The following is a 24,153-nucleotide window of genomic DNA, read 5'->3' as shown; positions in this document are numbered from 1 at the left end:
TAGACTCTTAATAATTTTATAACAATTTTTTACAACTGTTGACATTGTATTATTATGTGATTATTTTAAACATATTTTAAGTAATGCTATTATTTATAAATAATGCTATTATTTATACTTATTTATTAAACATATTTTATATCGATTGACTTGACGTATTTTAAGTGATTTTTCATGTCAGTTATTTAAAAGAAAAAAAGAAAAGAAAAAAGATCTCTTAAAAAACGACACGTGGGACTACTTAAAACCAATTGATGTATGAAATGAGTGGGAAGGCATTACTGAAGCCCTAAGCCCAAACCCAAAAGCCCCTAATTGCGGCTTTAGAGTGGGCCAACGTGTTTTAGTATCGTTTGTTTGTTTGTTAGTTCTGGCCAATGGCCATTCCAGGCTTCCATTCTGACCCGACTCGACTCCGTATTATCTGTCGCGAAAGCTCTGCGAGAACTCGCGCAAGTAGGTCCTCTTCTGCAACTTAAGAAACCCTAGAAACGGACACGGAATCGTATAGCTCCCCTCAGTCCGACTCGGTTTGTTCTTTCTCTTTAGCTTACTCTGCTTTTCATCTCGGAATTACACTTTTTATCGTTTGAGTTGATCGGTTTCTGGGTTTCGGTTCAAATGCTTCGTAGTTGAAAGCCTAGTTGAATTAATTCATTTTCTAGCTCACGGGTTCAAAATAAATATATAAACAGGTTTTTGTTTGTTTGTTTTGGAGTTTTAGCTACGTGTTTGATGTTGGTTTTTTTTTTTTGATGTTAGAAATCCCTAATATCTGATAAGGATTTGCAACTTGAATCTGAATTTGATGCATTAATGATTAGGGTATGGGTTTGGAATTTTGGATACTTATGAGTTGAGGTTTAAGTATTTGGGTGTATATTTTATTTGTATAGTTTGTAGACAGGTACTTAATTTTGGTGCATTTTGTTCGAATTGGTTTCAGAAGTTGATGCAAAGATGAGTTCACGGAAGAAGACGCCTTTCCAGAAGCATAGAGAGGAAGAAGAGGCAAAGAAAAAGGTATTGATTTTGATGGAACCTGCTAAGCCGATAGGTTTTTACAAAATGTGCTTTACTGGTTATTTCAATGGTGGTTTGATTTTGCAGAGAGCGGAGGATGAAACAGCTCGATTGTACCAAGAGTTTCTGGAATCGTTTCAAGGGGATATCACGCCTGGGTCGAAGGCTTTTGTTCGAGGAGGAACCATCAATCCCAATGAGAAAGTGAAGCCTGGTTCTGAAGGTCAGTGTCACCGAAAAACTCTATTTTTCTATTTAATTATGATAATTTCAGTTTTCAGAGATATGTTTATTCTTGTTTCGTTTCAAACTATGGATAAATAATTAGTTTTTTTCTATTATTATGGGGACACATTAATAAAAGTATGGGCCTTTTTATTCATTCGCGGATGCCAGGTGAAAAGTTCAAAGATGGGGTATCTGTTCCAAAGAAGGGAAGTAGGTAAAGAAATGCTTTTGATTAACCATTTTGCTATACTATTTTGATCAGGCTTCATAAACACGATAATTTTTTGGTCGTGATATCCTCAGATTCAGCATTGTACTGTCTTAGGCTTGTGTAAGTAGATTGGAGAGCATTTTGGTGCAGGTCATCGTCCTTAAGAATCAGATTAAGTAAAGGTTATTTGAGATGTTCTATTTTCAATTTTCTTTTTTCAAAGACAATACTCATGTAAATTAGCACTTAAAGTCACAGATCTCTTCACTTATGCATGCTTTCATTCACATGTTTTTTAGTTTATGTATGTAATATTCGCTCCAGAAGTGTATAAGTTAGAGTTGGTGATTATAGAAACACAGAATATATCCCCTTCTCGCGGGATTTTGAGATTTCTGGTGTTTCTAGGGCAAAACATTTATATGAATTTGACCTTTATGACTCACAGACAACAAGCAGAGAAAATTGCCACTTCAAAGCATCTTATACTACTTTGAGGTCATTCACTAGCAGCACCAAGCAAGTCGGTGTTAGATGATTGAAGAATATGATTAGTCTTTCTTTGGTTGTAGATGATGGGCGACTATGGACATTATGCATTGTTTGTATTAGTAGTTAAAAACATTGCGATAACTGACTATTGAATACTTTTTTTCTTTCTATTTTATTGATTATTCTTATCCCTTTGTTAGGTTTTGTGTCACAATGGGTGATATTCTATGTTCAATTTCTTTTTATTTTTTTGATAAGTAAGAATTCATTAAAAAGTGCAGAGGGGCGCAACCTTAGTACACAGGAAGTATACAAAGGAGCCCCTAAAAAGAGGACTGAAACGAACAAGAAAGTAAAAAATCAGCGTACGGCATACTACCCAAGCTATGCGTTGACACCCAAAGATATAACATATTAAGCACATTTCTACAAAGAGCCCCAACCTGTACCTCCACATTCTCAAAAAGCCTAGAATTTCTCTCACGCCACAAGCCCCACAAGACACATAGAGGAACCTACTTCCAAATACGGTGAACAGGACCATGACCCAGCAAAGTATCCCAAGCACTCAATAAATCCACAACACTACTAGGCATAACCCACTCCACCCCAAACAATCTATAAAAAGAACTCCAAACAATCCGAGCCACGTCACAATGAAGAAGGAGATGATCAACGGATTCCCCATGCTTCTTACACATAACACACCACTCTACCACCACAATACCATGCCTACGTAAATTGTCATGAGTTAAAATCTTCCCTAAAACCGCTGTCCAGACAAAGAACGCAACCCGCTTCGGAGCTTTGACACGCCATATACTCTTCCAAGGAAAGGAAGTCGTCTCGTGACAAACTAAAGCTTTATAAAAAGACTTGACTTCAAAATTCCTCCTCTTGGAAAGAGTCCACATCGCCCTATCAACCTCCCCATGCCGAACCCTAGTAGAGTATAACTGTTCGAAGAAGGACATCACCATCTCCACCTCCCAATCTTGAACATTGCGCGTAAAGAGAACATTCCAATGAGCCATGCCTCCTACCACAGACAAATTATCCACCACCCAAGCATCAGGAAAACGCGCAATAGAAAATAAAGCTGGAAAACCAAGCTTGTGAGGCCTATCAATTTCTTATCCTTATGTTTATGTTTTCATTTAAATCTTTTGAAACTTTGCACATCTCTAGTTAATAAAATTGTAGGGCTGGCAATTTTGACACGACTCGACAACCCGACACGAAATTAGCGGGTTTGGGTCATAAACGGGTTGACCCGTTTATGACCCGTTTAGTTCGGTCTGGCGGGTCGTGTCACGGGTCACCCGTGGGTGACCCACCAGACACGATTATTATTATTGTTATTATTATTTTTTTAAAAAGGAAATGGGATTATTACTATTAGCCGAAAACACACACAAAAAAAAACCCTAAATTCTTTTCTTTTTCCTTCAGCACCGCCCCCTCTTCTTCTTCCATTTTCTTCTTCTTCTTCAACGCAACTGAAAATGTTTTAAAGCGTGAAAATCTCATCTAAAGAAGGTTGAGAAGAGAGATTTATGTATGTACTTGGGGTGCCAGAAAATTCATCTCTTTGGAGCTTCCAAGGCCATGCACAAGAATGATCTTGTGTTTAGCTTTTTCCTTGGGAACACCTCTCTCTTTGTAAGCCAGGTACCTTCCATCTCTAAGTCTAAAGTCTGATTCTTGATGAGGTGATAGGAGAACGCTCCGCTGCCCCACTAGTTTCTGGAGGGAGCAGTTGCTTTGACTGATAAACCATTCCCAGAAGACCCATCAGCAAGACAACTGCCGCTTTGGAAACCTTTCCTGAAGGAAAATAAAAGGCAGATTTTGCTAATTGACTTCTTTCAAACTCAATGATCCCAGCGACAAGAAAATGGTTGTTGTTGCAAGCTACATATATACCTGACACCGCTTGTGTTTTGAGTTTGAGGCGCCTCCAAATGTTATGATGAATTAATCTGATCCCCTTTTCTTTCTCCTTTGACTTGTAGATGGTTGCTTGTTTTTCTAAGCTATTGCATGAATTCTAACTATCTTGAACTCTCAACCTGTAATGTTTATTACATAAAATAATTTTTCTTACTTTTGTGGAAATCTTGTGAAGGCTCTGAGGAAGCAGCATTTTTGTTGCTCCAGCTTGTAGCTTGGATCCTTCTTGAGCAACAAAAAATATAATTTTATCCAACTCAATAAATAATTGAATTTTCAATGTCACTACAAACTTTTCCACAGCCTAAACAGCCATTTTTCGCTCAAATTTTCTCGTTTTTCTTCCAAAATTTGAGAAACATACAACCAGGGGTTTCCTAGTAACCAAACGGGTCGTGTTGACCCGATACGACCCATTATGCTAAACGGGTTGTGTCAGGTGACTCGTGAAATTGCCGTGTCGTATTATGTCGGGAGCCCCGATCTGTTAACATAAATGGGTCGTATTTGGGTATAGTATAAACGGTTCGCAGGTCCCCACGGATCGTAAATGGGTCAACCCGCAGACCCGTTTTGCCAGCCCTAAAAATTGCAAACACTTTCAGAGAAATTTCTATTTTTAATTAACTAACATAATTGTGCACACTTTATTTATGATATAAATCACGTAAGCAACAGCAATAGCTTGAAGAACTAGTTGATTTAGATATGTTAATTGTAAAATGGCTGTTTGCCTTCATGCATTCTCTTTTAAAATTTACAAAATAATTTTCCTTGAAAATAATGTTATGATTGAATCTTTTGATCTTTGGTTTCCTAGTTTAAAATTGAGGAATCTTGGTTATGGATAAGGACCTATATCTAAGATAGGAGGTTTCTATAGGCTTTTGTAGGTTCATTTCTACTGATATAGGAGGATGCAGTTACAAAATGGTACCATTCTTTGGAATATTTTGTTTACTCGACCTGTTCATGATTGGGAGGTGGAAGGGGTATCTAGATTTTTTGAGCTATTGTACTCTCTTAAAGTAAGGTGTGAAGGAGAGGATAAACTTTTTTGGATTCCTTCGAGAAGGAAATCATTTGAAGTGAATTCTTATAAGGTTTTATCTATTCCTATACATTCATCTTTTCCTTGGAAGAGTATTTGGAAAGTTAAGGTTTCTCCGAGAGTGGCTTTCTTTGTGTGGACGGCTACTTTAGGAAAGTTTTTAACTTTGGATAATTTACGCAAGAGGAATATTATTGTGATGAGGTGGTTTTATATGTGTAAGACTTGTGGAGAGTCCATCGATCATTTATTCCTGCATTGTAAGGTTGCTACAGAGTTGTAAAGCGCTATTGCAGTTGTTTGGTGTTGCGTGGGTTATGCCTCGTTCGGTGAGTGAGTTGTTGGGGAGTTGGACGGGTTAAAGGAGCAACCGGCTTTTGTTGTAGATTTGGAGAATGACTCTTTTGTATTTGATGTGGTGTCTATGGAAAGAATGGAATGGACGTAGTTTTGAAGATTGTGAGACTAGTTTGTTTAATTTGAAGAAGTTGGTGCTACAAGCCTTGTTTGCGTGGAGAGTGATGCTGGCTTCTATATCTGATTGTACTTTTGCTGATTTTCTAGATTTGTGTTCTTCTTTCTCTTTGGCTTAGGGGTTTCTTGTGTACTTTGGGTTGCACCCTTTTGCGCTTTTTTAAAATATATATTACTTTTTTTTTTAAAATGTTTATAGAGGCTTTCAGGGTTTCAGCGGCTCATTTAGGTTTGTTTAAGCGCCATCTTTAGCTTCATAGGCTTTTGACAGGAAGTGGAAATAACAATTCTTAGTGCTAATCCTATGTTTTCATTATATATTTAAGCTCATGTGTGGATCGGGCTGAAGATTGATCTATTCAAGGTCAGTAATTTTGTTTAAGTTTTTGAAGTTGAGTTGAGAAAAGTTGCTATTGTTGAGCATGTTGCCAAATGAATTTAGGGCAACTACAATAGTAGGCATTTTATGCTAAGTTTTGTGCAAACTTGAAGTAGAGAGGAAGTATATCTTATAAAATAGATATTTAGGCACCGTTTGGCAAACCATTCCAATTTAAAAATGGCAAACTAATAACATTCCTATTTTTTATGTCACATCAATAACTTTTTATTACTATTTAAACAAAAAATCCTTTAAAAAACATAACTTTTCCTTACATAAATTCCAAACTTTTTTCTACTTTATATGACAACAATCACTTCTTACAACTATTTAAACAAAAATTTCACTAAAAAATCGTTTACCAAACATACCCTTAGTTTTTTTTTTTTTTTTTTTGGGGGGGGGGGGGGGGGGGGGGCTTGTTGGTCAATGTTCTGTGATGGCATTCATGAGTGAGAAAAGAGATTCGAGGACTCCCAAAATAAGTGAGTGTTGAGATTATTATTGAATATATAGTTGTGCTTGCTTTCACTTGCACAATGACATTTTTTAGTTGATTGAGAAATAAACAGAATTAAGAGAAACTGCATACAAAGAAGGGCAACTTTTCAGTAAGCCAATAAGAGATACAATCTTGCGCCTCGCCTTTTATTTTCCGCTTATGGTTCTTAAGATTGTATTATAATTTTTTTTTTTTTTGGGGACTATCGTTGCTATATATGACATTGTAGTGGTGGAGTTATGCCTTTTGAATCTAATAAGATGTTTGTAAAAATAGAACTAAGAACTCTCACAACAATAGGCTGGGAAGGCATTTGGTTTGGAAACACAAGCAATATTAGTTCATTGAATTCTTATAATTCCGTTGCTTCAAAATTTAGTGCTGTCATGGTTATTTAACTTATTTACATTAGTTCCTGGTGTTAAAAGTATTGACGTGGGGAAATGTCGCTTCACTTGTTTGCTCCTTGGTCTGTCACTAGTGAGAGAAGCATCATCACTGGATCAAACTCCTTCAAGCATGTGATATTTGGATGGTGTGATGACATAGTGGTATACTATAAGACTTATTTGATCTTATCTTCTATTTTATTCAAATGCTATAAGCTCATTTTAAGAATTTATGAAGCAAGATGGGTTGAGTTGCAAAATTTGGATTGTACTGTGGTGCAGAATAGAAGTGGATACTATCTGAATTTCCATGATATTTGATGTATTTTCATAATACAGCTTTCTTTCATTTTCACTTGGTGATGAAGCTTTAGATGTGGGATAGGTGAGATGTTGAACTCAAGAAATGCCGCTTGGCTGGATGGAAGAGGTTCTATTTGTCAATGGGTGATGTGTTGACCTTGATTAAAAGCACTCTCTTAAATTTGCCTACTTACTATTTGCCCCTTTTCCCCATTCCAATTGGTGTGGCTAACTGGATTGAGAAACTTTAAAGGGACTTTTTGTGGGGTGGAATTGGTGGTGGGTTTAAGTTCCATTTAGTTAGTTGGTCAAAGATTTGAACTTTGATGTCTTTTGAAGGTTTGGCAGTTCGAAAACTAGTTCAATTTAACAGAGCTCTTCTAGAGAAATGGTTGTAGCGTTATGATGCAGAGGGGGACTTTGTGGAAGTCGGTGATGGAAACTATCTATGATAGCATGAGTGGAGGCTGGTTCTCTAAGGAGATAGTGGGGCTCTTTGGTGTGGGAGTGTGGAAATATGTTAGGAGGGAGTGGGGAGTCTTTTCTAGATTTGTTAGATATGAGGTGGGCGATGGGTCAACGATAAAGTTTTCACATGATTTGTGATGTGGGGACGAACCCCTAAAGGCTACTTTCTCGGAATTATTTAGTATTGCGACAATGTCAGAAGGCGTGGGTGGCAGATCATGTGCAGTTCTCTAATGAAAATCTTCAATGAAATATATAATTTACCAGACCAGTGCATGATTGTGAGGTGGATTTGGCCACCTCTTTCTTTGATATTTTGTATTTTATCATGTTGAGACAAGGCGGCAGGGATAAAATATGTTGGATCCCCTGCATAAGCAAAAATTTGAAGTAAGATCCTTTTATCATGCACTGTCCATTCCTGTTGGCTCCCCATTTCCTTGGAAGAGTATTTTGAGAGGTAAGGCTTCTTCGAGAGTCACATTCTTTGTGTGGATGACGGCTCTAGGGAGGATCTTAACTTTTGATAACTTGAGGAAGGAGAGCGTTATAGTGGTAGATTGGTGTTGTATGTGCAAGAGGAGTGAGGAATTCTTAGATAATCTTCTTTATTATGAGGTGGCAAGAGAGTTATGGGGTTGTGTTATTCCGTCTTTTTGGTGTAGAGTCGGTTATGCCTCGAAAGGTAATAGAGTTGTTGGCTAGCTGGAGAGCTTCCCACTTAACATTTTAGAAGTTTGGAGGATGGCTCATCTATGCTTAATGTGGTGCAATTGGAGAGAGCAGAACGCAATGAGCTTTGAAAATTGCACGGGTACACGAGTTACGCCCTTCTACGCTTTCTAATGAGATTGCTTTACTTATAAAAAAATGGTGGATGAGTATCATGAAGTGGAACTTGCTTTTAAGACACAAGCAAAGCATAGTTTGATAAAAGTTCCATTCCTATGCTTGAGATGTTAATTTTTGGGGTCGAGTGGGTTATGCCACGTACGGTGTTGGAGTTGCTGAATAGTTGGGGGGCGGCGCTTGGGGGTGGTCTTGCTATTGAGGCTTGGCGGTTAGCTCCTTTATGCTTGTTGTGGTGTATCTGGAGGGAGCGGAATGCTAGGCTGTTTGAAGATGTAGAGACATACATCTTTATATTTTTGGATAGCGCCCCATCATAGTTTGAGTTCTTTTACTTATGTAGAATTTTTAAATTTATTCTCTGTTCGTCCCTGTTAGGGGTTCTCTTGTATACTTCCCGTGTATAAGCGTTGCGCCCCTCTGCGCTTTTTATATAATTGCAATTACTTATCAAAAAAAAGATGTTAATTTTTTATCTTCAATTGTTGAAGTGTGGCATGTGTTTCGTTTGTTACTCTTTGTTCTATTCTTAGTGAGTAAAGCCTCATGAGCGTGTTGAACATCATTGTAGTAGGGTATTCCTGCAATAGTTTTATAATTTGATGGTACAAAATGACTTAATGGACCTTTCTAAGAGTAAGCAGATAAGGGTGCAGTGTAAGAATAGACTGTTCGAATTTTTCCTACATTGACTGCAACTGCATTTAGTGCCGTCTTTTTACCTTTTCATGGGATGTCTTGCGGGATGATCTTTGAGAGATTGTATTTTATGAGATGTTTTCTGTCTCAAATGTTTTTTGTTAGAAAATGTTATTAATTTTTGTTAGTTCCAAAATACAATTAGTGGCAAGGTGAGATTATATTTTCGTGCATTGGAAAATTAGCGTGTGAAGTTTTCATATTATGTTGTTATGGGGTTTGATTTTAATCTGTTGCGAGTTGCACATACTGATGTGTAGGTTGACCACCCAATTTGGTCCTTGCTCACCAATTTTGGCGGAGGAGAGTTTATCATGACATGGAGTAGTTAAATGGATATCATGCCACTTGGACTTTGGCTAAAATGGTGAAGTGGTGGGGTGGGGTGGGGCTGGGAAAGGTCCTAGGTTTTAAGACTTTAAACTCAACTCGATTGAGACTTAATTCCAATTATTAATCCTTTTATCAACTAATTCGGGCTGTCTCTTACTTGCAACTTGTTTCTCTAAAGGATCCATAATATAATATGTGGCTAATATATTGGCCATCAACCGATTGCAAACCTCATTTCTTTAGGGCTAGGACTGGCTTTGTAGAAGGTCTAGGACAGTAAGTGTGATAGAGTCAGAGTTGGGGTAACCTTTTTTTATTTTATTTAATTTTTTGCTTGTTTCTTATGGAGTGCTGACTTTAGTCGTGTTGGGCTGTCTTGGGTTATGCCTAGACGAGTAGTAGACTTGTTTGCTTGTTGGAGAGGGTTATTTGGTAGCTCAGAGTACAGCTGTGAGGAAGATGGTGCCTTCATGCCTTTTGTGGCGTTTTTGGAGGAAAAGAAATAACAGAAGTTTTGAGGATCGCGAGAGGCTGGTGGTGGAGCTTAAGTCTTTATTCTTCAAAACTTTTTACCTTTGGGTAACTTCGTTTGTCTATCCTAATTTGCTTAGTTTTCATGATTTTCTTGTTCGTTTTTCTCATTCTTGCTAGGTGTTTCTCTTATACACTTCCTATATACATGAGTTGCACTCTTCGTTTTTTAATGATATTTTGATTACTTATAAAAAAAATTATTAAAAGAAAATAGGCGAAGCCCTCGTACATGAAATGTATACAAGAGGTCTACAACCACACTAAAGGTGTCTAAAATCTAAAAAGTTAACGAGATCTAAAAGATTCAAAGAGGAGAAAGATGTGACATAGACTACAACCCAATCTAAGAGGGATCTTAGAAAAGTGGATCTTAAAGAAAGCACAGGGGTCTTGCAATCCTTAAAGTGGCGATGATTCATTTCTCTCCAAATGTTTCGCATTAAGAATAAAAGAATAACTTTCCAGATTGCCGGAATGTCCATACCCTTGATTCTTCAAACAATGTAACAACTCTAAGATGTTACTAGACATAGTCCACGAAACTCTGAAGAAGTTGAGAATCATGTACCAAAGATCACTAGTATACTCACAATGGATGAGGAGGTGATTCATGGTCTCTTCATTCTTTTTGCGTAGGCGACACTAATTAACTAGAGTAAAACCACACCTAAGATTGTCAACTGTGAGGATTCTACCTAAAGCTGCCGTCCATATAAAGAAAGCTATATAGGGCAGAGCCTTAACCTGCTAAAAAAAAAAAAACATTTCCAAGGAAAAGAACAAGGCTCTCTAGCCTGCAATATTTTATAATAGTTCTTCACTTCAAAGCCGTGACTACTAGCTAGAGTTCACAACATTTTATCCGCCTCCCCCGGACGAGTTCTCAAAGAGTATAACAGATTGAGGAATAAGGATTCCAGCTTTCAATCTTGAACTTCCCTCGTAAATCTTTGATTCCAATAGAGAGAGATGCTAGAGGAATCCAAGTAATCTGACACCATGACCTCTTTGTCATGAGCTATCAAATAAAGGTCTGCAAATATAGTCCCGAGAGCAGCTTATCCGCACCAATCATCATGCCAAAAGCGAATGTCGGACCCATCCCCAACCTTGAAGGAGACGAAGTTGAGAAATTCCTCTTACCATTCCTTATATTCCACCAAATGCACACCCCGTAGGGCCTTTGAGCTTCCTCTGAGCACCAACCACCTCTTTGAACCGTATAATTCCCATCAATCACCTTTCTCCAAAGACAAGTCTCCTCTTGCACATATTACCAAAGCCATTCATTGGGTAAAGCTTTATTGAACAACATAAGATTTTTAACTTCCAAGCGTCCTGTAGGAATTTATGAGCAGATAGCTTTCCAGTTCACCAAATGAAACTTAGGCTCACCACATATTCCATCCCAAAGAAAATCTCTTTGAAGACGTTCCAATCTCCTAGAGGTACCGGCTGGCAAAGGAAAGTGGGACAAAAAGTACGTAGGTGAATTGGATAACGTACTCTTGATTAGAGTTAGGTGACTTCCTCGAGACAATTAAATCTTCTTACAACTAACCAATCTTTTCTCCATTCTCTCCTAAAGTTATCCCCTTTAAGGAAGATCCTCACCATGGATAACTTAAGAAAGCGGAATCTCATAGTGGGAGATTAGTGTTGTATGTGTAAGAAGAGTGGGGAAACTATAGATCACCTTCTACTCCTCTATGATTTTGCTAGGGCCTTATGGAATTCTGTTTTCTGTTTGTGTGAATTAGAATGGGTTATGCTTCGACGGGTGGTAGATCTCTTTGCAAGTTGGAGAGAGCAATTTGGTAGTTTTCGGAGTGCAGCAGTGTGGAAGATGATTCCGCCATGGTTAATGTGGTGTATCTGGAGAGAAAGAAACGCTAGAAGTTTTGAAGATTGGAAGAGTACGGTGGTGGAACCATATGGTTTCTTCTTCAAAACTCTTTATCAACAGACAGCTGCCTATGATTGTATAATTATTTCTAATTTTCCTGACTTCCTTGATCTCGTCTTCTTCTGGTTAGACGTTTCTCTTGTGCACTTAAGTAGCACCCTTTCGCTCTAATAAAATTTGATTATATAAAAGAAAAGTAGCACCCAAAGGAAGTTCCAGGTATTTTGTGGGCTGAGAAGAGATGCGATAACTAAGAATATCGGCCAGCTCTTCTTGATGCGGGATCTCCTCTACTGCAACTTATTCAGATTTCTTGAAATTGGCCTTCATGCCTGAAACAACCTTGAAGCAAAGAAGAATGTGTATCAAATCAAATCTCAAGCAAGTCTAGCGTTGAGGGCCTTTCCGGGGGGGGGGGGGGGGGGGGGGTTTAGGTTTTGCCGTTTTGTGGGTTTTGGGTTTGTCGGGTTTTGAGTTTGTGGGGTTTGGGTTTGAGGGCCTGGGTTGGAGCCTCTTGTATATACTACTTGTATACTTAGTGGCGCCTTACACTTTTTAATAAATTATTATTCATAAAAAAAAATGGAATGTGTCTCAAATCAAACCTTACCATTGATTAGATGAAAAAAGTGCTTTAGTTGTTTGCTTTGTTGAAATTCTATAAATTTGCTGTGGCTTTGGGAATTAAGCCCTAGCTAATTGGTCAATCAGATGTTTCCCTCTGGTTCTCTGTCTTCTCTTTTTTTCTTTTCAAAGTATTGTGTGCGGACACGTTTTTGGTAATGTGAAACTTTGCCTTTAATTTTTGTTGTTTCAGGTATGTTCCATCATTCATACCACCTCCTTTGGCAGCTAAGGGAAAAGAATCTGAAAAGAAAGTTAGTAAATAGAGGATACAAATGTCGTGAACTTTATTTTTAGCATTTATATGTGATTTGCTGGTATTAATTCTTAATCTTTTGCATTACACCTTGTAGGAGGAGGAGAAGCCGAAGGAAAAAGAGAAAGGGAAGTCTCGGAACATAGATCATTTTATGGAGGAGCTGAAGCGTGAGCAAGAAATGAGGGAAAGACGAAATCAAGAGCGTGAACATTGGCGCGATGGGCGCCAAAATGAACATTCTGCTGTAAGTGTTTTTCAGTGTTAGCTTCTTTTCAGCCTTTTGGGAAAGGTTAATTGCAACTTTATCTGTCCATTTGCATGTAGTTGCATCACTGTTTCATCTATCTATATGTTTTTCTCTTATTGTCCTTCTGTAGCATATGAGCAAGACTGTCAGGTTGATTCTGGAAAATGTATGCAAATACATGTACCCATAACACCCTTGATTGTATACATCAATTGTTTATTGCAATCTCATGTACCCATCACGCACCCTTGACTGCATATATCAATTGTTTATTGCGATCTCAGAACAGCAATTGTCCTTTAGGATTCTTTTGCACCACTTCATCTGTACTTTATCTCATGCACTGAATTCTTTGCATCAATTTCTCATTTCTCATTTTCATTTAGTCATGTATGAAGCTTATAACATTTCTGTTTCAGCTATCTAGTCACTTTGATGAACTGCCTGATGACTTTGACCCAAGTGGAAAGATTCCTGGGTCATTTGATGATGGTGATCCACAAACTACTAATCTCTACGTTGGAAATCTCTCACCCCAGGTAAGATCCTTGTCTTTAAGTCTGCTGCTTCGTTACTTATGATCTGCTGCTTCGTTACTTATGATCTGTTGCTTCTGATATCAGGACATGTCAAGTTCATATTTTTCTATTTTCTTAATAATTCTAGGTTGACGAAAATTTTCTTCTACGGACTTTCGGAAGATTTGGCCCTATTGCTAGTGTGAAGATAATGTGGCCTAGGACAGAAGAGGAGCGGAGGCGGCAAAGAAATTGTGGTTTTGTAGCTTTCATGAATAGAGTTGACGGACAGGCTGCAAAGGATGAAATGCAAGGTTTGGTTCTTCCAAGCTTGGTCATCATTTTCTGTGATTTGGATGATTTCTCTCAAATTATATTGCTTGAAATACTATAGTTTCTTTTTATGCTTATAAACTTTGTTTTAGCTAAGAAAGCTCAATTTTACCTTTTAGCCCCGTTTTTTTCTTCACAAAAGTACGTCTGGATGTTTCACCTTTTCATGCTTCTCCTAATTTCTTGAATTTTAAAATTTTTAGTTAAAATTCTATACTGGATGTTATTGTCTCTCTAAAGTATGAAGTTTCCTACAATGCTAAAGCTGCACCCACTCCCACTATGCATGTATATGAGTATTTATATATTTAAAAAATCTTGGGCTTGTTTGGTATATAGAGTTTTGCAGAACTCTTTTCATTTCTCAAATGCTGAAAATTCTTCTCAAATATTAGTTATCCAAAAAGATTTTCAAATATGGCACCCACCACTATCTCACTTTTTAAAACAAATCACAAAACTCTTCTCAAAACATAAAACACATTTCAAAAAACTTTTCTCATAAAATAAAAAAACACAACACTTCTCAAAAACATTATTACCATGAATTTCTAGTGTCCTTGTAGTGGCCATCATGAACGTTTGGCGGCCCATAGTGGCATATAGGAGCTTTTGTGGCCCTGTGGTGGCCGCCAGGAACATTCGCCAACCCTACGGTGGCTGTTGTAAACTTTTGACAGCCTCGCAGTGGCCGCCGTGTACGTTCGGCGGCCATCGTGAATGTTTGGCGGCCCCATAGTGGCCACCATGAACTTTCGGCAGCCTTGCAGTGGTCGCCAAGAAGGTCTGGCAGCCACCGTCCGTTGCCAGGAACTTCCAACGGCCCCTCAGTGGCCACCATGAACGTTTGGCAACCATTGTGAGGTTGCGGTGAACTTCCTGCGGCCCCTGCGGTGGCCGCTCTGAACTTCTGGTAGCCCCACAGTGGCCGTCGTGAATTCTATTGTCACTGTGAATTCCGGCATCCTCGTGGTGGTTACCATGAACTTCCAGCAGCCACTGTCTGCCGATTGGAACTTCTGGTGGCCCCATGGTGGGGGCCATGAACTCCCGGCAGCCCTAAGGTTGTCGGCGTGAACTTCCAGCCGTCACCGCTGTCTTCAGGAACTTTTGGCTGCTCCGAGGTGGCTGCCATGAACTCTTGGCGGCCCCACGGTGGCTACTGCTAGGTGGCTACCACTAGGTGGCTACCACTAGGTGGCTACCACCATGAAGTGTAAACTGCAATAGTTTTTTCTTTTATTTTGGGGGAACACATTTCAATTTCTTATTTTTCAAAAACACTTCTCAAAATTTTATAATTTTCATTTATGGACCCCACATACAACATTATTTTTCTAATGTGCCCCCACCAAATCAATTCTCAAATTTGACCTTTTTTAAAACTCCAAACTTTATCAAACAGACCCTTCTTTCCCTGTTTTTGTGGTTGCCTTGCATATGGAAGTGCATGATGTGATCCCCTGTCACATGAATGTTTTTTTTTTAGTAAGTAATTGAAAATTTATTAAAACGCAACCCAAATACACTGGAAGGATACAAGAGATAAACCTAATTAGAAAAAGAAAACATGAATGTTCTTACCACATATTCCTTTGCCATGCAGATTTGTCTCTGCACATGTGTGATTTTGTGTCAGTGGATCAATATAATTATTGATATAATCTTTGACATTGCTAAGTCATGACCCTTGTGCGTGTGATTATGTAGCAGTCTGGCATCAAATTGAAATTTAAGCCCCCAATGTTGTTTTGCCACATGTTCTCTCCAATGAATTGTAAATGATCAGTTTGCCAGGAAGGCTCCATATTATGCAATAAGATGCTGTTATGACCATTGTTTAGTTGGATTTTACTTTTACTCATTACAGTCTCAAATTGTGTAAGGGGTATCTAGAACTCGAGATTTGAAAAGACAAGTATGGAGTGTAAAAGGAGACATACAATTGCATTAAGAAATGAGGTCGCATGCTAACCTATATGAAACTCGTTCAAAAAATTGTTTGCTGTTAAAACATATACGAAACATTTTAATGAGATAATTGGAATAATTTTTATGGTATACCATAACGTTCAATTTGTTTATACAATATTCCCTTTTAGTTGTTAACTGTTACTTAGTATACCCTTTCAAAATATATCAAATATGTACGAGGGAATGGAGGACATTTAGGGATTGAAGAAAAAATCTTGTATCTGCAGGAGTTGTTGTCTATGAATATGAGTTGAAGATTGGATGGGGTAAGTCTGTTGCTCTACCTTCACAAGCACTGCCTGCTCCTCCACCAGGACATATGGCGATCAGGAGTAAGGAGGTCTGTTAAATTTTACTTTGATGTAGTGATTGTGTGCATGCAGACTTTCATTTCTTTTCTAATATTTGATGCTTTGGGGCTAGTTGTATATTTGCAAGAAGGTCAACATTGCTTCATTCATTATTTTGAATATGAAATGAGGAGTTAACAAAGGCTGATACTTTTTTGATTGACAGGGTAGCACTGTAATTTTGTCTGGTCCATCAGGCCCACCAATCACTTCTGTTCCAAGTCAGAATTCTGAACTGGTATGTTAGCAAGATTATATTTTTTGCTTTTATATGTGATATAATTATGCTACAGTATTTAAATATTTCTTGTTAAAAAGAAAAAGGTTCTTATTCATTCCGTTTTTGCTCTCTTGTGAAGTCATTACCTTTTAGTTTTTGATTGGCTAAGTCTTACTAATGGACGTGATGAAGATAAAATAAAAGTCCACTGCTGTCTTGTTCTTGAAATTACAACCGTATATTTGTCACATTTTATGAGTTAGCGTTCGTTTTCTTTTCAGTGACAAACAAATGTGGATGTAGAATTCCTTGTAAGGGTTACTTATCAAAAAAAAAAAAAAATGAATTCTTTGCAAGGTTTGTCTGACTTGCGGATATGATTGGTCCTCACTGTTCATGCACCTCCATGTGCGATTGATCCTCGCTTTTATATACCCTTGATCAATAGCTACTAGAATTGGGGAAAAAGAAAAACTATAACATTTTCTGGCAGAATTTGTGTCAATTATATATTGTTCAAAAAGTAAAGAATGTTTAAATGACCAGTGCTGTGAATTATTGAAACCCACCCGCAATGTCAAAAGGCCCTTTACTGGTATTCAATGCAAGTTTAATATTTGAAAAACAAGATCTGGCTTTCTTGAAAGCAAGGGAAATGCTGTTCGTTGTTACTGTCAAATAAGAGAATCGAGTTTATGGCTGGATGACTTTGTTTACTGCATGTGTCCTATCTGAATCTCTTAGTGCACTGGTTGTTTAAGTCCTGAAAATTCTGTTTTCTGCTGGCAGAGATGGACCCTGGGGGGTCATGTTCCCCCACCCCCCCCCCCCCCCCCCCCCCCCAAAGTATTTTTTTAGCCCTAAATTTATGTGTGTGTGTGTGTTTTTTCTTTAACCTTATTAATGATGGCCGATTCAAAAAAATTTAAATACGGCCCCCCACCCATCCCTAAAGTAAATTCTTAGTTCTGTCCCTGTTTGCTGGGGAGTCGAGGTTACTTTTAGAGGGTCCTAAGAGACCTTTTGCGAGTTTATTCCTGTGGCTTTGCTGCACTCTATGAATGTCATCTTTGCTCCGAAGTTGATGTTTTGAGTGGATTTGGAAGAGCTTCACTCTTATAATTTACAAGTTCACTCAGAGATTTAGTTTTGTTGTTTAGCTCTTTACGTATTTTAAATGATTTAATATGGGTGACCAGGTTCTTACCCCAAATGTTCCCGATATAATGGTTTTTCCACCCAATGACGATCATCTCCACCATGTGATTGACACAATGGCTCTCTATGTTCTGGATGGAGGATGCGCCTTTGAACAAGCTATTATGGAGAGAGGTCGTGGCAATCCTCTTTTTGATTTCTTGTTTGAACTTGGCTCGAAGGAACATACTTACTATGTCTGGAGGCTCTATTCCTTTGCTCAGGTACATACCATCATCCTTCACTCCAGCCACCAAAAATGAAAGAGGATATACATAAATTGAACTGTGTCACTTGCCCTGTAAATTTTATAGAAATTTTGGTCATATCTTAGAAGAATAAAATTATTTTGTTCCTAAGAGTGATTACTTGTCTGTCAGCAAATGCTATGCAGGTGCAATATATTAGTCTTAATTTTCCTAAACAACAAAAAGACGTGTATTGTTTTACAAATATATATTAGTTGTCTGGAGGTTTAGGTTCTTTTATATTGGCATGAATGCAGGGTGATACCCTTCAAAGATGGCGAACAGAGCCTTTTATCATGATAACTGGTAGTGGAAGGTAATGTCCACTCATCATTTCCTATTTCAGTGACTATTGGAGCAGTCATAATCAATCTTGCTGTTTTATGAATAAGTTGGTGTAGTAGTCTACAAAATGATGTGATACTCTGTTTTATTATTATTTCCAGATGGATTCCACCACCTTTGCCAACAGTAAAAAGTCCAGAGCATGAAAAGGAGTCTGGCTCCACGTATGCTGCAGGAAGAAGCAGGGTATTTTGTGTTGAATCCTTGAGTAGGATTAACTTATTTTTTCCACGTTGTGTCATGCTTTAACTCTCCCTTTCTTCCATTATCTTCTATAGCGTGTGGAACCAGAAAGAACACTTACTGATTCGCAGAGGGATGAGTTTGAGGATATGCTGCGCGCTTTAACGCTAGAGAGGAGTCAGATAAAGGAAGCTATGGGGTTTGCCCTGGATAATGCTGATGCAGCTGGAGAGGTAATGCTGATATTAGGGTCAATCAATTTGACGACCCCTTAGCGCCATTTGCTGTGTGGATGGTGCAATAAAATTGATCCCCCAATTTCAAAACCATATTAAGTGATGCTTAACTAGGCCACCTGTTATTGATTTGTTTTCACATATGGTGATTATCACATTGTGTTTTGATTTTGTTTTGTCAACCGTTGATTGTTTTTCACACCTTCATTGCACTTACATTTGCTGATGGCAAGCTTATTGTCAGCAGTAATTCATGAAATTTGAATTCACAGAAAATAATAGAAAAAGAAAAAGGGGAAGACCAAGCTCTGGGATTACCTTTATAGACTTTACTTTAAATTTTAAAGGATTATCTGGTGTTTCAATTTTTATTTGGTGTTCTTTGTACTGCAGATAGTTGAAGTTCTGACAGAGTCTTTGACACTTAAGGAAACTCATATTCCAACTAAAGTTGCAAGGCTTATGCTCGTTTCTGACATTCTTCATAACAGTAGTGCTCCTGTAAAGAATGCGTCTGCTTACCGCACCAAATTTGAAGCAACATTACCTGACATTATGGAGAGCTTTAATGATTTATTCCGCAGCATCACAGGAAGGATTACTGCAGAGGCCCTTAAGGTAAGCTGTAAATATCTCTTGTTTTTTGGGCTTTCAGTCTTTCCTAATTTATTTAGTTTGTTTCTGATTTCATTGTAAATCTTTGTCTGAAATTCTGAAGGAACGAGTACATAAAGTGTTGCAAGTCTGGTCCGACTGGTTTTTGTTTTCAGATGCATATGTGAATGGTTTACGAGCTACTTTTCTTCGACCTGGGAACTGTGGTGTCATCCCATTTCATTCCATATGTGGTGATGCGCCAGAACTAGAAAAAAAGACGAGTTCTGAAGATACAGGTGATGGGGGTAAGGCCAACCAAGATGCTGCATTGGCAATGGGCAAGGGAGCAGCTATGAAGGAGCTAATGAATCTTCCCCTTGCTGAGCTAGAAAGACGTTGCAGACATAATGGATTGTCTCTTGTTGGTGGTAGAGAAACGATGGTTGCACGGTTGCTAAGTCTGGAAGAGGCAGAAAAACAAAAGGGTTATGAATTAGATGATAACTTGAAATATGCACAGAGCCATTCGAGTTCTGGCAGATATTCCAATAGTCATAATAGAGAAATGAATATGGAACCCGAGCTAGTGGGTCTGTCTGGATGGAACAGTTATGGAGAGGATGATGTGCAGTCACAAGGTGAAGAGTCTGTTCCTTTGGCTCCGACCCTTCCCATTCTGCAGCCTGAACTAAAAGCTTTCACAAAGAAAGACAAAAATGATCCTGTTTTGCCAGCATCTAAATGGGCTCGAGAGGATGGTGAAAGTGATGATGAACAAAAGAGTAGTGGTATGGGTCTGGGATTGAGCTACTCTTCTTCTGGAAGTGAGAATGCTGGTGATAGTCCTAGTAAGGCTGATGAGATGGAGTTCGCAACTGGTACAAGCATCCCCACGCAACCTGACACTGGAATGAATGAAGAGCAGAGGTAGTATCATACTTCCACTGTGACCTCTTGTCCTAGTTTTGTTCTTCCAGGAAATGATGTTTTTCATTCTTTACAATTCTTTTCCCTTTTTTCTCTCTTTATGATGTGGTGGAGCTCATTTACATTGCTGTCTAATGCTCCCTGCTGTCAATAATTTATGGAGATTGTTTGTTTTGTGGTGTAGTCCATTTATGTGTACCATACTTGACTGTGCTTATGTACTACAGACAAAAGTTGAGACGTCTAGAGGTGGCTTTGATAGAATATCGTGAATCGCTTGAAGAGCGGGGAATAAAAAATTCAGAGGAAATTGAGAGGAAAGTTTCAATTCGTCGGAAACAGCTACTATCTGAATATGGGTTATTAGATTCTAACGATGATTCTTCAGGGAACAGTAAGTGCTCATTTTGTACGCGGGCAATATATAAAATAATTGAATTTATGAATTTCTGTCCACTTGTAATGACTGTTTCGCATGTTGTGCTAGGTTTTAGGTTTGCCCATTGCTTTCTCTGCATTTTATTTCTTTCAATTGTATCAAAAAATTGGGATGAGAGCTATTATAATTAATTACTTTCCTAGTTTGAACTCTTGAATTTTCTGAAAACCTGTTATGTATAGAGCAGGAGTTCAGTTTTGGAAAATTACACCAGATAACTTATCTTTTTTTTTTTTTTTTTGGAAAATTACACCAGATAACTCTTGTGCATTGGCCTGATTTTATTTAAGTTCTAATGTTTTCAATTTTTCAATTAAACACCCCTTGTGTTCGTCAGACGTTTATGATCATAGACTTTTGTTCCACTTTCGTCCATTTTACTAACAGAAAGTGGGACTCACTTTCTCAAGGCACATCACTCAACATGTGTGACATCTTTGTTCCACTCCCCTTCTCTCTTCTTCTCGTCCTCCTCACCCACTCACTCGTGTCACTCCACTCCAGCCGTCGTATTATAATTTCTTCTTCTTCTTCTGATAACTAAAAGAATGGAGAGAAATTCAGAAATGGTTTGGGTGATACACTAAAAGAATGGAGAGAAATTCAGAAATGGTTTGGGTGAACTAACTATATCAAGGATTTCTCCCTCTCTCTTACCCACACACACACTTGGAGCACTTTGCCAGCTGCAGGAGTGATAGCATATTTTAGATTCTTTTCTTCTTTTTTCATCCAGTAATTATAATCCCCACCACTAAACTGGCAGCTATTAAACTCCACCTTGGCAGCAAAAACCGAGAACCTCCTCCAAAAGCACTCAGTCTATACACCAACCCATGCAAACCTCTCCGTCCAAATCAAAGAGAATCCTGTGTCTTGAAATTATGGGTGTTGACTCAGGTATAAGGCCCTGTCCCAAAACCCTTCTTTATACACAGATACCCTCCAATCCATGTTTTCTTGTTGTTGATTGATTGGTTGCTATCAGGTTTTTCCTCTGGATTTTTGGTTTTGGGGGGAGGGAGGGAGAGATTATTATCCATTTGGTTGTTGAGAACATGTAAGAAAATTAAAAAGAAAAGTTGGTAGTTAATTTGAGTGAGATTTTACTGAGTTTGTTGAGCTGCCAACTCTTTTGAGGAACAAAAATAACACAATTTTTAGGGTATTCCTGTATTCTCTTTTCCTTCCAATTCCTGCAACCAAGCAAAGGATTTTCTCTCAGATATGGTTGTGGCTGTAGTGTTTTGGAAGTTGTAGAGACCTACGAGGGTAAAGCAGAAAAAAAAGAGGAGGATGATCAGAAGGAGGGAGAGTGGGGGAATGCCATGAAGAGACCACGTGTGTTGAATGAAGTGGCTTGGGGCCCGTTGTCCATTAGTAAACTTGACGAAAGGAGGATGGAAGTCTTTGATTAGAAATGTCTGAAAGCACTGAGGCTGTCAATAAGAAAGATTGAAAATGCAATGACTCAAATGGAATTGGACTAAAAGACGGGTGTCTAGTATTATTTCCATTTATTTTTTTAAATCAGGGCAGGGAGATTATGATCTAGTCTAGAGTTTTTTCTAATCTGGTTGATGCGCCAAGTTTTCAAAACCATACAGTTTTTTCAGCTTATTGCTGGACACTGGGGGTGTTCCAATACATTATTCAGGTTCCTCAGTATTCTCTCCAGATTAGGATTGAATTACTGGTTATTAGTGACAATCTTGCTTTGAATTTTACTGAAGTATTTCAAACCTGTGGAACTAATAGTTCGATGATGATGGTACAATGAGGCAACAATATCTGTGACATTCCTTATTCTTTTTTTTTTTTTTTTTTTTAGTTGAGGTTATTAGAGCTAGCTAGTTGACTTTTACAAAAATATTTCAAACCTGTGGAACTAATAGTTCGATGATGATTGTACAATGAGGCGACAATATCTGTCACATTTCTTATTCTTTTTTTTTTAAGTTGAGGTTATTTAGAGCTAGCTAGTTGAGGATTATAAGATGTTCTAGCACTAACAAGCGCATCAAAGATTGATTGATGGCTACTGAGGGTGAAACAGCCTATTAGTTTATTCTATGTTTAGCTTCAGTGTGAATGATTTCTTCCAACTTGGCTGGGTATTTGCTAGACTGAACTGCTTTGGTGTTTCACAAGTTCCAGTCAAAGCCTACTCTTTTTTGTTATCTGGTCCATGCTGATAATGCAGTATATGTTATAAATAAAAGTCTGTCTTTAAATACTTAATGTCATATGTAATTTGATCTATGCAAAGTCTTAAGAATTCTAATCTTCATATTGCATACATAGCATATATTCCTAATTATGCATGCTCAGGGTTTATGTTGATAAAATCTTTTCCCTCTACTTTTGAACTTGCAGAGAGAACATCTTCAGAGAGGAGGGGCAGACGGGATGGTAGCAGTGACTCTTCAAGAAAGCGGCACCGGAGCCAGAGCCAAAGTGAGAGTCCTCCACGAAAATCATCAAATCGAGGCAAGGAAAGGGAACATGCATTGAACAGGGACAGGGAAAGACATAGGGATAAAGATAGAACTCATGATTTTGAAAGCGAGAGAGGGAAGCGGGAGCGGGAACGGGAACGCGAGAAGAGTGGAAGCAAAGAGAGGGATGACCCTGACAGGGGTAGAGGCAGAGAAAGAGAGAGAGACAGAGACGGGGATAGGAGAAGAAGACCAAAGTGAGTTATTTCTCTGGGTTGGTTTTTGAGAATTCAGGTGGAATGTTTTGGAATGAAGAGATGCCCATGTAGTTGGGCCAGGGTGGCTGCCATGAAAAAGATTCTGTTTTCACTCTTATGAAAGAAGAAATTTCTTTCCATTTCTTGTATAAACCCCATAGAGGAAATCTGTTTCTGTTAAATTGTATCAGATGTGTCAACATTGGCCAAGGACCAAGTTCTTAATTGCTTCCAAGTCTCGTGTTTCTAAAATCCCAGTGTGTTTGCTTAAGTGAGGTAAATTCATCTTTGTGTTTATATATTGGGTTCGAGTTGTGTTGAGGTATGGGTATAAGACTACAGAGGTCAAGTCTAATTCAACCCATTTATTTTAACGGATCAGACCTTTAACCCTAATTCGTTAATTTTGTGTTGAGGTCGTTTCGGGTTAACAAGTCATGTTAAAAATTAGCTGTCCTTATGTTGCGTGTAGAGTTTAGGTCGCGATAAGACATGAATATAAAACTATAGAGGTCAATTTTAATTCACTTTATTTAATTAAATGGGTTAGACTCATTAATTTTAACGCTATATTGAGTTTGTGTTAGATTTGTAGGTCATGTCAAATATTTGCTAGTCTTATTTCTAATCTACAAGCCAATACAAAAACCGACCAGAAAAACGCCCCGGAAAACATCCACAAGCCAATACAAAAATAGACCACAAACGCACTCCGGAAAGCATGTACAAGTCCACACAAACGGTGACGAATAGTTAAAAGAAATTAAGCTGTTTCTCTCAGAAAATAACCAAACAAAGTCTCTCAGTTGCACATGAAGGTGTTAATTGGCATCAGCTGCACTGCATTGTTTGGTGGTAGTTGTTCACATTCATTTATTTCCTCATTTGTCTTATTTTCCTCCACTCTTCTATGGAAAATCCTGCAGATTACCATATCCTCCATCTATCAAAAAAAGAAGCCGGT

At 38.2% G+C, this 24,153-nt stretch overlaps 1 protein-coding gene across 2 annotated transcripts; it reads left to right on the top strand.

Annotated features, from left to right (window-relative positions):
- The first annotated feature begins 375 nt into the window (after nt 1-375).
- Nucleotides 376-23,446, top strand: LOC133870409 (protein RRC1-like). Of its 2 annotated transcripts, XM_062307525.1 has the most exons (18): nt 376-530; nt 947-1,023; nt 1,111-1,246; nt 1,420-1,465; nt 12,615-12,675; nt 12,775-12,924; nt 13,347-13,466; nt 13,594-13,759; nt 15,980-16,092; nt 16,269-16,340; nt 17,522-17,743; nt 18,025-18,083; nt 18,214-18,298; nt 18,391-18,528; nt 18,925-19,149; nt 19,250-20,055; nt 20,283-20,449; nt 22,871-23,446. In XM_062307525.1, exons 2-18 carry the CDS (start codon nt 961-963, stop codon nt 23,191-23,193), a joined length of 2,952 nt encoding a protein of 983 aa, XP_062163509.1. In that variant the 5' UTR covers nt 376-530; nt 947-960; the 3' UTR covers nt 23,194-23,446. The 2 variants fall into 2 exon arrangements, with proteins under 2 accessions (XP_062163509.1, XP_062163510.1); XM_062307526.1 differs by lacking the exons at nt 376-530; nt 947-1,023; nt 1,420-1,465 and having other exon boundaries at nt 1,109-1,246.
- Nucleotides 23,447-24,153: the final 707 nt, after the last annotated feature.

Source organism: Alnus glutinosa, chromosome 6 (assembly GCF_958979055.1).
Source record: "Alnus glutinosa chromosome 6, dhAlnGlut1.1, whole genome shotgun sequence".
Classification (NCBI taxonomy): domain Eukaryota; kingdom Viridiplantae; phylum Streptophyta; class Magnoliopsida; order Fagales; family Betulaceae; genus Alnus; species Alnus glutinosa.
This window is presented reverse-complemented; position numbering and strand designations above follow the sequence as displayed.

Excerpts from the sequence above, each read along its gene's own strand:
- LOC133870409 (XM_062307525.1), top strand. The coding sequence starts at position 961 with ATGAGTTCACGGAAGAAGACGCCTTTCCAGAAGCATAGAGAGGAAGAA. Across the intron at positions 1,024-1,110 it reads AAGAAGAGGCAAAGAAAAAG|AGAGCGGAGGATGAAACAGC; the intron begins GTATTGATTTTG and ends TTGATTTTGCAG. Across the intron at positions 12,676-12,774 it reads GAAAAGAATCTGAAAAGAAA|GAGGAGGAGAAGCCGAAGGA; the intron begins GTTAGTAAATAG and ends TACACCTTGTAG.